Source organism: Festucalex cinctus, chromosome 8 (genome assembly GCF_051991245.1).
Source record: "Festucalex cinctus isolate MCC-2025b chromosome 8, RoL_Fcin_1.0, whole genome shotgun sequence".
Classification (NCBI taxonomy): domain Eukaryota; kingdom Metazoa; phylum Chordata; class Actinopteri; order Syngnathiformes; family Syngnathidae; genus Festucalex; species Festucalex cinctus.
Genome location: NC_135418.1, coordinates 29,324,277 through 29,341,806, shown reverse-complemented (window position 1 = coordinate 29,341,806; position 17,530 = coordinate 29,324,277). Strand labels below are relative to the sequence as shown.

At 38.0% G+C, this 17,530-nt stretch overlaps 2 protein-coding genes across 2 annotated transcripts; both read right to left on the bottom strand.

Moving 5' to 3' along the window:
• Positions 1-188: 188 nt before the first annotated feature.
• On the bottom strand, positions 189-12,240 carry appl1 (adaptor protein, phosphotyrosine interaction, PH domain and leucine zipper containing 1). The gene is made up of 22 exons (XM_077530067.1): positions 12,047-12,240; positions 11,013-11,111; positions 10,860-10,919; positions 10,098-10,169; positions 9,910-9,997; positions 9,778-9,819; positions 9,508-9,566; positions 9,281-9,427; positions 9,095-9,177; positions 7,342-7,503; positions 6,982-7,170; positions 5,671-5,713; positions 5,532-5,588; positions 5,340-5,431; positions 5,103-5,282; positions 4,282-4,331; positions 3,991-4,165; positions 3,731-3,767; positions 3,515-3,658; positions 3,112-3,162; positions 2,941-3,030; positions 189-2,222 (listed from the first exon to the last, which is right to left on the bottom strand). The coding sequence occupies exons 1-22, from the start codon at positions 12,098-12,100 to the stop codon at positions 2,061-2,063; spliced, it is 2,136 nt and encodes a 711-aa protein (XP_077386193.1). The 5' UTR covers positions 12,101-12,240; the 3' UTR covers positions 189-2,060.
• Positions 12,241-12,798: 558 nt separating this feature from the next.
• LOC144024155 (ADP-ribosylation factor 4-like) lies at positions 12,799-16,033 on the bottom strand. Its single transcript, XM_077530263.1, has 6 exons — positions 15,755-16,033; positions 14,498-14,578; positions 14,295-14,404; positions 14,150-14,221; positions 13,948-14,070; positions 12,799-13,167 (listed from the first exon to the last, which is right to left on the bottom strand). The coding sequence occupies exons 1-6, from the start codon at positions 15,819-15,821 to the stop codon at positions 13,078-13,080; spliced, it is 543 nt and encodes a 180-aa protein (XP_077386389.1). The 5' UTR covers positions 15,822-16,033; the 3' UTR covers positions 12,799-13,077.
• Between the last annotated feature and the right edge of the window lie 1,497 nt (positions 16,034-17,530).

Genomic DNA, 17,530 nt, shown 5'->3' with positions numbered 1-17,530 from the left:
CGTATTTACTCAAGGCAACATAATACTGAACGGAAAATATAGTATGAATTTTGTCAAAAAATAATTTACAATTTAAAGCTCAAAATAAAACTGACAAGAGTGTGAGTTTATGTGTGATTATATTTTTACATAATGGAACGTACAATGCAGGGTCTGTTTGATATGTAACGACACTCAAGCCAGGCGGGTGGAGTTAGTGCTTTATTCATCTTTAAAAAGCTTTTTTATTATTATTTTTGCTGTTGTTAAATGACACAAACTTGAGACATTGATCATGAGGCGTATATATGTACATTACAACAATATGGCGTCAGTAAAGTGCCCGATGGTCAAACACAAACAACACAAAACAAAAACTCCCAACAAAGTGACCCAACTGTTAATCAATCAGTAAACATTTTCCTCTATTTGCTGTCCAGGCAGAAACTTTCGATGTTTATCATCATCATCATTCGTCTTTATCACGTCTTGCTCTTGATTCATAATTGTTGTGACTTTCACGGCTCATCGCATTATGTTTAATACTTTTAGAAAATAGTGGCGACAGTTTTGGCGGCGGTGCGTTCAGGTTCCCTCAGTTTTTTTGTTTTTGTTTTTTATCATGTGACACACAAAAAAAAAAAACTGTTTCCCAACGGCTAATTATTACATTTTACCACATTGTTCGGTAAAACTTTATTGACAACAAATAATGTATCTTTTGTTCATCGATCTATCTATGCCAGCGATGTATTGTGACAGGCAAAATCTGACACTTTCCATTTAGCACGTCAATGGTGTGTTGCATTATATGTTACCATTAAGCTAATTAGCTGACTAGGACAAAATGCTAGTTTGGTTGACCTATTTTAGAAATATTTTATTTTAAAAAGGGATACTTCACTTATTTAGCTCATTATAGCAATACAAAAGTTAATATTTTGTCTATTATTAATTTGATACTTTCATTATTTTCCACGTACAATTAATACTTTAAAAAAAAAGAACAATTTTGTCACTTGTCGACTGAAAATGACATCACATGCTCGGTTCTCAGGTCGTCACGACAACCAATCACAGCTCAGCTGTTTTCTAGGTTCAGTCATGTGACGCCCACAAGCTGAGCTGCGATTGGTCAACTGTGCACATTTGCAATGACACTTTCAGTTGACAGTAAGTTGCAAAAATATGTTTTTAAAAAACAGGTAGTAATTAATTGTACATGAAAAATAATGACAATATCAAATTTGTTATAGACAAAAATATTAAAATTTGATTGCAAAAAAAGGCTAAATAAGAACAACTATAATAATAATAATAAAATAAAAATCTCAACACTTCAAAAAAAAAAAAAAAATACAAAAAGTGGACAGACAATTTAATTCTGTACCTTCTGCCATCTAGTGGAAAAGTATTTTGTCGCTTTCCCGGTTACTAAAACATCGCTGGCAAAGATGGATAAAAGTATTTTATTTTTTTAGTGAATACATCTTTTTTTTGTTTGTCTGTTTTCATCCAAGTGACATTAGAGAAATTTTGGTCGCCCAAAAATGAAACCAAGATGGCGGCAATGCATTACTGATGCCTAAATGAAAAGCCACCAAAACGAATACTGGGAAAAAAAAAAAAAAAAAAAAAAGTACAAATAAATGTGAATGCTGTACTTCAAATATGTGAGACTTCACTGTACTTTTTTTCTCATTTATGTGTCAAAATATGTGCCTAGGCTCAAATATGTTTTACGTCGTCATGAGGCATTTACGTCAAATAAACCCAGCAAAGACTTTTCAGAGTAAGACTCACCTGTGGACAAAATGATTATGAGAATAGGAAATGAGAAAAGTTGGATATCTATAGTTGCCCAAGTATAGAAAAAAATGTTGTTGTTTTTGTTATTTTTAAACATCAACTAAAAGAAAGAATGAAAAAAAAAAAAAAAAAAAAGTCTGTGATGAACTCGTTTTTCATCCCCAGGCGGCCCGGGCGGGCGGGCGGTTGTTGATTCCTGAGCAGTGGGGCGGACGTGCAAAAAAAAAAAAAAAAAAAAGGCTTCATAACCCATTTTTTTCAGGGGGCGTGGCTTAAGCGTCGGACTCGCCCTTCTTCTTGCCCTCGTCCCCGCCGGCGTCGCTGTCCTCCGATTGGCTGTTGCTCAGTACCACAAAGTGTCCGTCGGCCCCGGCGGCGGCCGAGTTGGCGGGACGGCTGGAGGCGGCGATGAGGCGGCTTTGCTCCTCCAGGTCCTGGACCACGACGATGACGCCACCAAAAAATATACATATATATTTTATTTTAATTATTTTTCAGGGTGGCTTTGTTAGGTTTTTTTCTTTTTATTATTAGTTTGAGTTATTTGATAAATGCTTAGTCTTAGTTAGTTTCAGTATTAGTTTTAGTTTTTTTGGTAAAGTGTATTACTTGTGCGCAATATTCAAAAACCACCAGGCGAGCGACGTCATCTATAGGTGCTTTTTGATTGGCTGCTGCGAGATGACGTCACTTTTGCGTGGCACATTTTCAATCGCCCTTATTCCGGTTAACTCATTCAAACCCAAAAACGTACAAATACGTTTTTTTTAATACTTTGTCTTTCACTCCCCAAAACGTACAAATAAGTTTTTTTAATACTTTGTCTTTCACTCCCAAAAACGTATTCATCAGTTTTTATGTTTTTTGTTTTTTTAATTTATGCTAGAGCATACAGTAGGCTTTGATGCAACTTCTGACCTGAAGAGGGCGCTTAAGCACAATGGCAGTTCTTGCAAAAAAAGCCCAACAGGTGGCAGCAGAGTATAAGAGATCAGCCTAGCTCTACAACAAGCTCTTTTTTTGCCAGTGTTTTCAACAGAAAGTTTTAGTTTTATTGAACTAAAATAACCTTGGTTATGAGCAGTCACTTCAATTTTTTTTTGTGAGCCGAAGCTTCAAATCTTGTTAAAATGATGCAAACGACGAGGTCACCTTCTCTATCTGTTTCTGCTTGCTGAGTTCCTCCTTCTGCTTCTCTTTGGCTTTGTCCTGTTCCTTGCGCTTCTCCGATGCCTTGCGGTCCTACGACATGATGACACCAGTCAATCAAAAAAAATTACCAAAACATTTTTTTTTTTTTTTGCAAAGGTAAATGAGACTCACCAGCACAGAGTGGAGGGCGATCTGCTTGGCTAGCCCGATGCTGTCGCAGATCTGAACGGGAAAAAGTAGCAATGGAGTAAAAACTGATAAGGTAGTTGCTCTTTGACATTATTAATAAAAATGTTTTTCTTCAAAATAATTGGTTGCGTTGTCATGTTAGGGTATTATGTGTACAATCTATTGAGTGTGCAATTTCATCCATTTTGGAATGCGACTATAAAGACGCAAAACATGGAAAAATGTGAAGCTGGTGATGAACAATGCACTTTTGGGATGCGGCTTCACAATAAAAACGTGGAAAACTATGTGAGAATATTTCTGTTATTTTTAATAAATTTGTAAAAAAAATAAAAAATAAAAAAAATAAAATTTTAAAAAAAAAAACATGTGACGAGCCGTCAACCTTCTCGCCATCGTCGTTGGACTCCAAGATGTAGCAGACGGCCCCTCGCCCGTCGGGATGCCCGCTGGCCGAGTGCAAGACGAATCCAAACAGTCTCTTGTTGTCCTGATGGGACGACGACTGGATCACGCTGGACAGCGGGAACTTTGATGGGGAACACAAACGCACGGTGGTCACAAGTCCAACTGCGGTGGTCCGAATATGTCGTGTGCTTACCCTGAGTCGGGTCACTTGTGTCTGCGGGTCGATGAGCCTGCAGAAAAAAAATGATTTTTTTTTTTTTTGTAACCACTAAAATTCTGCATTTTTTTCCCCTCTATTTGTAATAAATAAAATAAAAGTAAAAAAACAAAGTTTTTATTGTGGATTTCTTTTGGGGAAAATGAATTGAATCCATTTTGGAACAAGGGTGAAACATAAGAAATTATGTCACATATTTTTTGGGGGATGCACTATATATTTGATGAGGTTGTTACTTGAGGCAGTCGCAGGTGACCAGCAGGTGCGACTCGGTCATCCGGAAGATGTTGTGAATGGCGCGCGCTGCCAGGATCTGCCTCATGGTCTCGGGGATGACGTCGGGCGACTCGGCGTTCTTCACCTCCATGCAGCCCAGGAAGCGGACGATGAAGAGCTGGTGCAGGATCGAGTCTGGAACACCCCAACCAACCAACCACAAAAAAAAAAAAAAAAATCAACTATAAATACTTGTAGGTTACCTCCTGGCCACAAGGGGCAGTAATGAGCCATTGGCGAGTGTAGCATACCCTCGCTCTCCAATGTTTTGTCACCCGACTCGCCGAAAGGATTGCTTCTCCTGTCGGTACACGTGCACACACACACAAAAAACTATTGATCACGAATAAAAACACATTTGATATTTATGCTGACTTTGCCCAAGAAGCCATTTTGTAAACATAGAGGTAGATGTCCAAAATGGACTCCTCAGCAGCCAATCAGCAAAGAAAACTTACGATTGAGAATGATAACGTAGCAGTGATTTTGATTCCACAACTCACTGACCGGGCAGCGCGCGCTGCACTTACACAGTGAACTGCCCATTGATTAAAAAAAAACAACAACAACAACAACAAAAAACATAGTTGACATCATTTAATGTTTATGGCGGCATACATAATGAATTTACTCATCGTTATTAAACATTTTTGACAGTCAAAGAGTTAAATCAAACAAAAAAGTTAACTTGTATATAAAAGTTGCTCAAATATTTACGTGTTGAAACGAATTTCTAAGTTTAAAAATTGAATTAATAGCAATAATTAAACACATTCAAAAAGCGCTATGATTATCATGCGCACATTTAGATGTAATGTTTAAACAAATGAATATATGTCTCTATGAATATAATGACATAATCGTGTTTATAAATACTATTAAAATTCAGGTATAAAACATAAATCGGCTACAATAAAATTAAAATACCACAAATTTTTCAAACAGAAAGAAAATAAATATATATAGTAATTGTTATTTTACAATATAATCGTAGCAACAATACTACTACCACCATTAGTAATAATAATAATAATGCTAATAATAATAATTTCCTTGTCTGCAAAAGAGGTACCTGCCAGCCTGCGCTGCCGTCTTGCCGTGCCCGGCGTTCTCCTCGCTGACGGGGGAGATGATGTCAAACTGGATGGGCGTTTCCGGGGCAACCAGGGCGTCCAATGAGAGGGCGGAGAGGGCGGGCGATGGCTCGGATCCCACCGAGCTGATGCTGCCGGTGCGGCCCGCGCGGCTCTTGCTGCCGTGACCAAAAGTTAGCGGGGTAGTTTCAAGGGTGCGAACGCGTGCTGCTCACCTGGCAGGCCGCATGCTGTCGTGTCTCTGCTGGAAGGACGGCGACGGCGTGACCGCCTCTATGGCTGATTGGTTGACTCTGGCCGCCACTTCCTGTTGGTGGTTGTGAATGGATGAGTGTTTTTTTGATTTTTTTGTCTCACGCACACACAGCAGGCACACTTTCCACTCGCTTGCGCGCGCACGAACACACCTCTGCGTTCTCGCTCAGGTAGATGCGCCTGGAGATGTTGTTGATGGTGGCGATCCACTGGAGAGCGAAGAGCATCAAGACGAGGTGTGAGTGGCGCCATCAGCAAAAGAATTACAGAGATTTCTTTTTACTCTTTTACCTCCTCGCAGTCCTTCCTGCTCTCCGCCTGCAGTGTCACCACTCTGATGACGCAACACAAACAAAAAAAAAACATTCACAAAAGTTTAAATGTTTCTTTCAGGTGCGAGTACGACACAGATACGAAACGCGGCGGAGGTCCAGGTGATGACAATATATTAGGGATGTAACAAAATGGCAATATCGTGATATTAAACCTGCCACAATATTGTCTTCATCATGTTCACAATATTTAAAGGGAACACATCTGTTTTGTTGATTTCCATTTGTGCAGTTCTAGCGCCCTCTGGTGGCTAGTTTTTCATTAGGGATGTTTTGGCCCTTCCATGTTTAAACGCTATGCTAATTGTCAGATGAAGGGGAACATAATATGCCTGTGAAGCAAACCTCCCCACAATATTGTGATAATTATCGTTTTTTTTTCATCTAATATCATGATGCTTTTTGTTAATTAATTTTCCAAAATGTCTATTTTCTTCTGAATCTGTGTGTATTTTTTGTCAAATATGTTTGTAATATTTTTGTATTTTCCTGTTAATTTCCATTCAATTTTGTATTATTTATAATATTCGTGTATTGTTTAGTCTAATACTTTTTGTTTTAATAGTTTTTTAATATAATATTTTTGCCTAGTAATTCTGTATTTTCTTTTCACATTTCTGTTATTTTTTTATTGTAATTGTGTCCCTTTCTTCGAAAATTTATTTTTCATTTGATTATTTTAATTGTTTAATATTTTTCCCTTTTTTGTAGGTTATTTGGGTAATTGTTCTATTTGTGTATTATTTTCTAAGAATTCCATATTTTTCTCCTGATAAAATACGTATTTATAATATTTTAGGAATATATTTGTGAATTTTTGTGTACATTTATTGTCTTATATTTTTCTAAATGTGTGTATATTCCACCTAACTTTTACTATTTTTGTTGGGCTTTTGTTTGTATGAAATGTTCAAAATCATTTCATGTGTCGTGGGTTTTTTTTTTTATTTGTATTTTTGTTGTGTTATGAATCTGATGTTTATTCTATTTATCTATGCATTTATTTAACTTATTTATTCACTCGCCTAATTTGTTATTAGTTTACTGATGCAAAATGTATGTACTTATACACGCAAAAAAAATAAAAAATAATACATATACTCAATTAAAACGTTTGCTTGGTTCTTGTTTTTCTAATCTTATTCTTTACTGCGCGACCGATTTCTGTTTCATGTGCAGCACTTTGCATACAGCAATGGCTGTTTCAAAGTGCTTTCTAAATAAAGTTGAGCAGAATGTGAAAATATGGAAAGGGGCGACGGCCTCTTACTTCTTGCCGTCGAAGGACGTGACCTGGAAGCAGAAGCGGCGGTCGTCGCTGTCCACCGCCATGACGGAGGCGTTGTCCAGGTCGGTCACCAGGCCGCCGGCCACTTCCGCGCGGCCCTGCTGCATCAGGTTGCCCCCTTGCGTGAAGAAGTACTGACGCTCCCACGATGACGACACCAGGCCCGTCTTACTGTGAGGATCGCACCTTCACGTTATTTTCCTTTTATTGCACGGCGGTCGAGCTGTCAAATGTATTCCCTGAAAATAAAACTCGCTCCATTCTTTTAGCAGCCATGTTGTCCAAAATCAGACGGATGACTCGCACAGCGGTCACTGTGGAGTCGCTTTTTTTTTTGTTTACTTGCGAACGTAGAGGTAGCCCTGCTTCTGTGTGAGGGTGCGACACACGGGCGAGTGCAGCGGGTCCGGGTCGCAGGGCGCGTACAGCGGGTCACATGACCTCTCCATCTGCTCGATGGTCTGCTGCATGTGGCCCACCTCCTCCTCCATCTCCCGACGCACGCTGATGCAAGCAAGCACACGCCAGACGTTTCAATTACACTTAATGGCATCAGTTTGCGTCTCAAAGTTGGAGTAAATATTAGTAAACTTTTTTTTTGTTTTTTGTTTTGTAGTTTTGATGAACATTTTTTGCATTTTCTTCTGATCTGAACCATCTCATTATCATCTCATATTTTTTTGTTTTGTTGATTTTTTTTTTTTAGTATATATTATCTTCTTTTTTTATATAATTTTATTCTCATTTGTGCATGATATTCTTGCATTTGGTCAAATTTAAAAAATATATATTTTTAAACATTAATATTAAACATTTGTTTTACTGTTTTCAAGTGTTTTGTAGTTTTGATGAACATTTTCTTCTGATCTGAATCATCTCATATTTTGGTTTTGTTGATGATTTTTGTTTTTTGTTTTTAAGTATATATTTTTTAGTTTTTTTCCTTTTTTCTTTTCATTTTTTTTTTTAATAATTGTATTCTCATATTTGTGCATGATATTCTTGCATATGGTCAAATAATTCTTTTTTTTTTTTAAAACATTAATAGTATTTTTTTTTTACTTGTTTTCTACTGTTTTGTAGTTTTGATGAACATTTTTGCATTTTCTTTTAATCTGAACCATCTCACTATCATCTATATATATTTATTTTATTTTTTTTAGTATATTTAAGATTTATTTCTTTTTTATATAATTTTATTCTCATATTTGTGCATGACATTCTCGCATTTGGTCAAATTTAAAAAATATATATTTTTAAACATATTTTTGTATTTTTCCTAATATTTGTGTTTGTCTATTATTTTTAATTCTTCTTATATTTTTGCCACATTATTTTTTACATATTAGCATATTTTTTTGCTTTTTTTTTTTAAATAATTTATTGTGAGTTATTACTACTACTAGCCTGTGCAAGTGTATCTAATGTTTTGACATGTCATACCCATTATCAAATTTCTGATACATATCATTTTGGATATTAGGGGTGTTAAAAAAAATCGATTCGGCGATATATCGCGATACTACATCGCTCGATTCTCGAATCGATTCAATAAAAAAAAAAAAATCTTTTTTTTTTTTTTAAGAGCTCAGAATTGTTCATTCGGTATTCTTACCGATTCAACGTCTTATCATCATTGCCTTTTTTTTCTTTTTTGTGTGTGTGAATCGATTTTTAAACTTCCATTTTTAATGGAAGAATATTCAACAAAACGTCTGACTTCGGGTTAGGATTCACACCTTAAGCATGGAAGAATGTTATATGAACGGAACATTAAGCTTTCATATTTTATTTTAATGCTGTTCAAACATGAAACAGATTACAACCTCTATAAGACTGAAATTTCAGATAAATAAATAATACATTTTCATAGAAATCTTACACTCTACAAGCTTACTGATTAGTATTTTCTAAATTTGGATGAAAAAAAAATCGCAACAATCGACTTATAAATTCGTATCGGGATTAATCGGTATCGAATCGAATCGTGACCTGTGAATCGTGATACGAATCGAATCGTCAGGTACTCGGCAATTCACACCCCTAATGGATATGATGACATAATACTGCCAATATGCTGTAAAAAATGTCTTACTTCTGGACGCTGGTCCCGATGGTGGCCAGGAAGTCCTCCCACTGCTGACTGAGGTTTTCTGAGCCCATCTTAAAGAAACTAATCTGCAGATGAACCAAAAAAAAAAAAAAAGAAAAGAAGCAAAATCATCAAAGTGAAGCATATCTGTTTTTTTTTTTGCATTCCAACAGGGTGCGTCCTCCGCACTTGCGCTTGCATGTATCCCAGCAGCGGCTCCAGCAGCGCCGTCTTCTTCTTGTACTGCAGCGTGTTGAGGGAGCAGAAGTAGTGCATCATGGTCTGGTGCTGCTTCTTGCGCGACGTGTACACGTCCTCCACCGCCTCGGCGCGCATCTGGCGACGCACGGCGGCCGCCGCGTCAAACTGCGCCCGGGCCGCAGCGATCCTCGACCGTTTTTGCGGCTCTTTCTTACCTTGTCGTTGTCCTTCCTCTTGGACAGGCGGCTGTACCTGTTGATGGCGGTGTCGTGATCTGAAATTGAGGCACGGGAACTTCTCTTTAAAAACACATTTTGGCCTATTTGTCTCTAATATCTACTTCTGTTTTTTTGGCCGTTTATCTCTACTAAATTGATATAATCTTTTCTTTTCGTCTTCTCTAACATTAGTGTACAGTATTAGTCAAATATTTGTGTGATGGGTTCAAATATAAGTAGTGTCCGTCGTGGATTAAGGTCATTTACCATCGCTGGATATTTGGAAGACTTCCTTCAGCGTTAGTATCTCTGTAGGCACACACACACAAAAAAAACACAAAAAAAACGTGATGCTTTATGTCTAAAAGTGACACGAAATGATACATAACATCCAAATACCTTTGAGGTCTCTCTCTTTGAACTGCGAAATGGGGAACATCATGGCATCGGCCAGCTGGGTCGACAAGACGGCGTGACAGGAGCTCAGCTAGCCAAAAAAAAAAAAACATGGCAAAAAACACCACAAAAGGCTTGAAAGCACGGAGGTGAAGAAAACGACAAAGAGGACGTAAAAGTCACACACTCACCTCGTCGATGACTTTCGCAAACTGCTGCAAGGTGGAGCTCATGACTTCGTCGTCGCCCCCTAAAGGAAAACGCTAGAAACACCGAACTGGATTATTGCTTTAGGACGGTTAAAAAAACGAAAAGAGATTAAATGTAATGAAAACGTCAGAAAAAATGACGAAGTTATCACTTTTTCGCTGCAAAACTGTTTTAATGCTTTCCTAACAAAAAACAGTTGGTTTTTCATGACATAGCAACGACAAAAACATTAACTCATTTGCTCCCAATAACGTTAAAAAACGTTTTTTTTATGTTTTAAGTGTCCCAAAGACGTATTTATACGTTTTTTGTTTTTTTTATGCTAAGGCATACAGAAGGCTTTGATGCAGCCTCTCAACTGCAAAGAACGCTTGCAGATATGGTCGTTATTACACAAACGGCCAGCAGGTGGCAGCAGAGCAAAGGAGATCAACCAGGGCCATGTAGAAAAAAAGCTAAATTACTTACAATTTCGAATAGATTTGTGAAAACTGATGAAACTTAGTTCTCTTCTAATGCTAATTGCTGCAAAACGAGAAACAGATCGAAACATATTTTTTCTCCTGATGAAAGAAGAGACTTTAATCTTTCTTTTGACAGGTTCCATGTTTTTATACAACAGAAGACAATATTCTGTGGGCCTTGCAAAATCAGTCAAACCCAGTAAAACAGCCGGGAGCGAACGGGATTGCGAAATGTGAAAATGGCGGCGAGTGAATGAGTTAATATGTTAAATTCCAAACCTGTTTGTCGTATTCCTTTAGCAGTCTGGATGTGAGATGTGTTGCCGCACTAAGCTCATTCTGTGGGAAAAGGGGGGAAAAAAAATGCACAAATCACCAAAGACCTCCATTGTCAATGGTCCCTCTATACCTGTCAAATGTGTGTGTGTGTACCTGGGCGTCATAGATCCTATGCATGGCCTGATAAAGCATTGTGCAGTAGTTGGACATGGCTGCCGTGTCCTCCTCAAACACTCCCAGCAGAGACCGCGTCTGAAATAATATCGAATAATACGCATTTTGTTTTTTATTTTCAGCAGAACATAAATAAAAACTGCCTATTTGCACCTATCCACCTATTTTTGTCTGCTCTTCCTTTAAATGACACCCAAACACCTCACTCATTCATTGGTGCCTTGTTAGCATGTAACTGGCATTAACTGTACTGTACATACAATGAGCCATAAAAACATAGCATGATTACAAAGAAGCCGTTTGCCAAAAAGACTAGAAAAAAAAAACTTACGAGTAAACTACTAAGTTGCACTAGTAACACTACTAGGCATGTGTCAGGTGCTAATAGCACCAAAACACCAAATAGTTTTGCCATTTTGCTTCACGAGTAATATCAAATGTCGTTATCCTACTTGTATGCCAGATTTATCCTACTAGTGCAGAAATGTCATACCATAGTGGGAAAAAAAAGTGGATGTTCCCCAAATAAATGGTCAAACAACGTTCCTAACCCAGCAGTGATTTGTCAAAACAGGAAGTGACCGTCCTGCGACGTCACAGCAGGTGCTTCGGGACATCAGCAGGTAAGCTACATCATGCATTGAGCTCCCTGTAGTACAACTGCTTCCAAATAAACAGCAACAGTGCAAACGCTCACATAAAAAAAAATGACAGGAAGGAGCTAGCCGGGCGGCTACGGAAGTAATCCGAAAAGCAAATATGGCTCGCAGCCCATAAGGAGACGCCTCCCCTTAATGGAGCGATGGAAAACATCCATCAGCTGATGTGTCAGCCAGCTGGGCCGATTTTGCTTCAGCCTTTTATCTCACAACGGCCGGCTACTAGCGGTTAGTATGCGGCTAGCTAACTGTTGACAAACACGACTGTTAGCATAGTAGCGAGCTAGCGGCTAGCGTTAGCTTGTAAGCATAAATCTTCACAAGTCACAACGGCTTCCTTTTTTTATTCTTAACCTGCGGGCTGTCCTCCAGCGTCTCTTCGATAGGAAGCTTCTCTATCCCGGGCATGGTTACTGCTTGATGATAGACGACAACAGACGAGATAAAAGACTACAACAAATTAGCCCGTCAACTCCCACTTTGAAGGTTTTTTTTTAATTATTTTATTTTGGGCAACACGGAATCCACTACGACGTCCAGGGAAGAACTCCGCCTTGTCCTAACTGGATTTTGATTGGCTAGATGAAAACGTCCAAGGTTTGGATTGGACACATGAAGGCATCCAAGTTTTTGATTGGCTCTTTGGTTAAAGGAGAAACGGAGCCATTGTGGCTCTACGTAGGAATCGCCCTTATGCGTTTAACTAGACGACATAGCGCCAAAATGGCGGCCAGTTTGAACGAAACGTCGATTATCTTTTTTTTTTTTTTTTTCTCTTCCTTTTTATTTATTTACTTTTTGTCAACATCAAGTCACATTTGTGGTGGCCACTGTTACATTAAAATATCATGGATTACCACCAATCATTGTATTCCATGAACTGTGTAATAGTTTTATGGGATTTAATTATTTTGTAAATACGTATTTCTTGGTTTGTTTTGCATGTTTTAAAGCAATCAATATTTGATTTACACAAATCAGATAATTCTTTGCCCTCACCATTTCACTGAAAACAATTTATCATACAGACCACTCAGCATTTACAGGAAATGAATCACAACTAATAAAGATCATATTGTGGTTCAAAAATAAAAATGCACACAAAATCAACCCAGATTGCCCCTTTTATTGAGGATAAATATGTACACCATAAAAATGCTCAAACATTTGACACAAATGTAACAAAACACAACTTCATTAATGCTTAAATCAGAACCCCTTTTTACAATACAGTACAATAATAAAAATAGATAATCAAAACAATAATGTAAAAATATAATCAGCAGTGTTGTTTTTATTTTTAACTTTCTGTGTGCATTGCTGGTGTGCAGCCGCCATGTTGGTGAGGTGAAGACCAGGCAAGGGAGAAGTCCACAACGCGTCAGCTAAAACTGCTTTAATATCTGCTTGGAGAGCCAATCGAGACCTTCGACCAGACCTGACCCGTTCACCGCGCAGGACGCCTGAACATAGTACTGCGCACACACAAAAACACACGCACGCAGACGGTGGTCAACTTTGTGCACCAAAGTCCGATGTTTACGTTAGGGCTGGGTCCAAAATGTCTATATATCGATATCGAATCCATATTCCTTTTCATAGCCCGATATCGATTCATAAAACCACAAATCGATACTTTTAAAACAGTTTTTCCTCCCCGTAAATTAATGTGCCAAATAGGGCCCGAACGATTAATCGGACGCCGATTATAATTGGCCGATTATTGGAGTTCAAACATCGGCCAATTGAGCTAAACGACCGATTATTTTCCCCTTAAAACGTTATCGAAGAAAGCCGAAGTTTCCGACGCTGTGAAAGTTACCCTGAATGCACCATTTTGCTTGCGTAGCATTAGCAACTAGCAAGTGTGTAGCGTCCGTTATTCTGTTGTCCCGAAGCGTCCGTTAAGCTGTTTAATGTCACTTAACTGTAAAACTAAATACACAACGTTAAGAATTACATCCACTGCATATCTAAATACAAAACACGCTTCGTTTTGAAAATGTCGCTCGCCTAGCGCTAACAGGAAGTTAGCAAATGCTAACAGGAAGTTAGCAAATCCTAGCGGGAAGTTAACGTCGACTTCGGGAGTGTTTTTCCTTCAAATAACCAATCAAATCGGGCCCTTCTGAATCAATTTTGGAAATCTGAATCGATACCCAGCCCTAGTTTACATGCATGTTTTGACGAAAGCGCCATCCGATCAATAAGCAAAGAGAAAAACAAACAAAATAAAAAATACTTGTGTCACCCACCGGCTGCGTGACCCCCGACAAGCGCAGCCCCTCGCTGATCTGACTGACAGTCATGGCTCGGGGGAGGTCCTGCTTGTTCGCAAACACCAGCAGCGCCACCTTCCTCAGCTCGTCCTCTTCCAGCTGTAAAACAAAACAAACACCGCTTAGTAGACGAAATACGCCAATGCGTGTACGGATTCTTGATCGATTGACGACTTACGATCCTGTGCAGCTCTTCAGCGGCCTCTTTCAGCCTCTGAGGGTCGTTACTGTCCACCACGAAGATGACACCCTGAAACAAAAAAATTGTCGCGGTGTGTAACGTACGTATATATGTTAGCGTTTTGGTAGTTGCGTGTACTTACGTTAGTGTTTGTGTAGTAGTGCCTCCATAACGGTCTGATGACAGTTTGGCCGCCGACGTCCCAAACGGTGAAGGAGATGTTTTTATATTCAACGGTTTCCACGTTAAATCCTGGACAGCAAATAAACAAACCCACTTGATGTTTGTTTGTTTTTTCTTTTTATGAATGTGCAATTTTTATTATTATTTTTTTTTTTGACTGACCCACGGTGGGGATTGTGGTGACCACCTCAGCCAGTTTCATCCTGTACAGCAAAGTAGTTTTGCCGGCAGCATCCAGACCCACTGTCACATACATCACAAAAAAAAATAAAAATAAACATCATTAGGAGCGTTAAAAGTACAAATATATTCAAAAGAAGTGACTATAAATCTTAGTTAGTGCCAGGGTATACTGGAGAAAAGAAAAACAGGAAGTACGGTACTTCAAACTTTCAAAAAAAAAAAAAAAAAAGAGATTAGAAAGAAATTCCTGAATGTGTCAATCCTCTCTGAATCACTCTGAATCATTTCGTACTGTATATCTTTGGGCACAGTACACTTTACTGTGATACTGTTTGGAGGAGTGTGACGATATATCGATATCGCGATAAATTGTGATACTTTGTCTCCCGATAGATTATCGATACGCCTACGCAAGTATCGAGATATTTGTAGTGAATATACAGCCACTATCACGGCTCCATTGTTCCTGACTTATTGAGCAATTACTTGGCGGGCCACTAGGGGGAGCGCCTCATAAGAGTGGCGGGGAAATGAACGCAAGTCTTCAGGCGAAGAAGACTCATGAACTTATGTATCTTTTATTTATCATCATCATCATCATCATCATTATTATTATTATTATTGTATATATATTATATATATTTACATATATTATGTATTTATATTATATTTATCCATCCATCCATTTTCTTAACCGCTTATTTCTCACAAGGGTCGCAGGGGGTGCTGGAGCCTATCCCAGGCAGGTCTTCAGGCAGTCGGGTTACACCCTGAACTGGTTGCCAGCCAATTACAGGGCACTATTTATATTCATATTATTGTTATTATAATATTGTGAATTATTGTTTTTATTATTTTTGAAATTTTATTATTTAATATTATTTATTATTATTATTATTATTATTATTATTTCATGATTAGTTTTATCGTAGATTATCGTGGATTTATTACCTGAGCAATATATCGATAATCGTGGTATCGTCATACCGTGAGATAATCGTTATCGTGAGCCTTGTATCGCATATCGTATCGTATCGTATCGTGAGGTGTCCCACCCCTAACTGTTTGTACAATACTTTAAATTTCTTTATCCATTGTTTAAAAAGTGTGCTTAAAGATCTTGGAAGAATAGATGCCATAATTGCTATATGGGGCTAATAAAAAATAAAAAATAATAAATAATAAATTAATAATAATAATAATAATAATAAGTAACTAAATGATTCTTGAACTCACCCATTAGAATCCTGGCAGGAGTTTTTGCAGTAAACATGGTAAAAAGTCGCGAAATGAAGACGCCCATCGTTGTGTTCAGCGTGTCCTCTTCTCACGTTCTTCGTTTTCGGTGTCAGCTGTCAATGATGAGTGTCTGTCTTGGTGAGGTTTGTGCCGTTTTATAGACGAGTCGTGCGTCATGTGTGTCCATGTCAGACGAGTACACGCCGACAGCGTTGACACGGGTTGCAACGCGCGACTTCCGCTTCAAGGACTTCTTGCACCGGAAGTTGGACTTTGTTGAAGGACGTGACCATGACGACACATCCTCCACGTGCTTCAACACGAGCGGTTTCAAACCAGTTTGGCTTGTTTTGACGACGGACGAAAAAAAAAAAGGGCGCAAGATTTCAAAGCGGATCGGAATTTGGAACGTCGCGTGACGTCACGTCCGTGGGATCACTGTACGTCACAACTGTCGAGCCGCTTTCCTCCACGTGGAGCAAAACAATAACACAACACTGTGGGAGCACAGCTAACATCATTTTTGAGTTCATATTTTTACACAACTTACGATTTGGCTTTTGAATGAACGTCTCCCATGTATTTTCCCAAAAAGCCAAGATTTGTATACATTTGTTTTAAAAGAGTTCTCTCACAGTTTCTATTTTCTTCTCATATTTGTGTGTTCCTTTCGTCTCATATTTGTCTATCTAATATCCGTGTATTTTCTTCTTTTTGTATTTATTTATTTTTTTCATGTGACGTTTTTCATCTATTGGTTTCTTCTAATAAACGTATTTTCTTCCAAAATGTATCTGTCAACGAAGATATTTTTCTTATAACATTTATGTATTTTCTTTTCCCAATATCTGTGTGTGTTACATCATACTGATTTTCTTGAAATGGTTTCATATTTTCCTCCAATACTTGTATAGTTTTCATCTAACATGTTTTTACATTTTGCAAGGTTTATTATTATTATTGTTATTATTATTATTATTATTACTACTACTACTACTATCACTATATTATCTAATCCAGAAGGTCTTTATTTAACTGAAGTGGCAAAAACTGCTTAAATTCTTGATATTGTATTTATATTATGTCATTACTCTATGTTATATGTACAAGTTTATAGAGTTTTATTTTCTATATGACTTGACTTAAAAGAACACAAATCAAAAGTGTATTCTGTTGCATGAATGGCAACATGTGAAGTTAATTGCAACATTCTGCCATCTAGTGGAAGAATATTTTATTGTTCATTTTACCACTTTTTTTTTATGCTGCTGCATGGCATAGATAGATGGACAAAGAAACACGATTTTTAGTTAATAAATGTTATTAAATGATCATTCCCACGGAACACCTGAAGATCTGTGGTTGGCAATCTGTGATCAGAATTATCGTAAAGTCCAATATTCTTCTGAGCGTGTGCAGATAGCATTCTTTTCCTAATAAGGAGCGATGAGCGGGTGTGTTGATGATTGTGTACAAACGCACAAACACACGCACACACTGGCAGAAAGAAGGAGGGTCCTTCCCGGCAAAACACGCACGCGCACTCGCACAAGCGGAGAAAATGTCTGCATAGTGCACACACTCATAAAGGGATGTGGCCATGTTTACAATGAAGCAGCCACATTCAAACTCATGTAAAAACGCAGACAGCCGCCATTATAGAGCCCTTTATTAAAAAACAAACAAACAAACAAACAAACAAACTCAAGTTTACTTGGAAAAAAAAAAGAGGAAAGATTGCGTTCCGTCGCAAAGATTGCGAGATAACGCAAA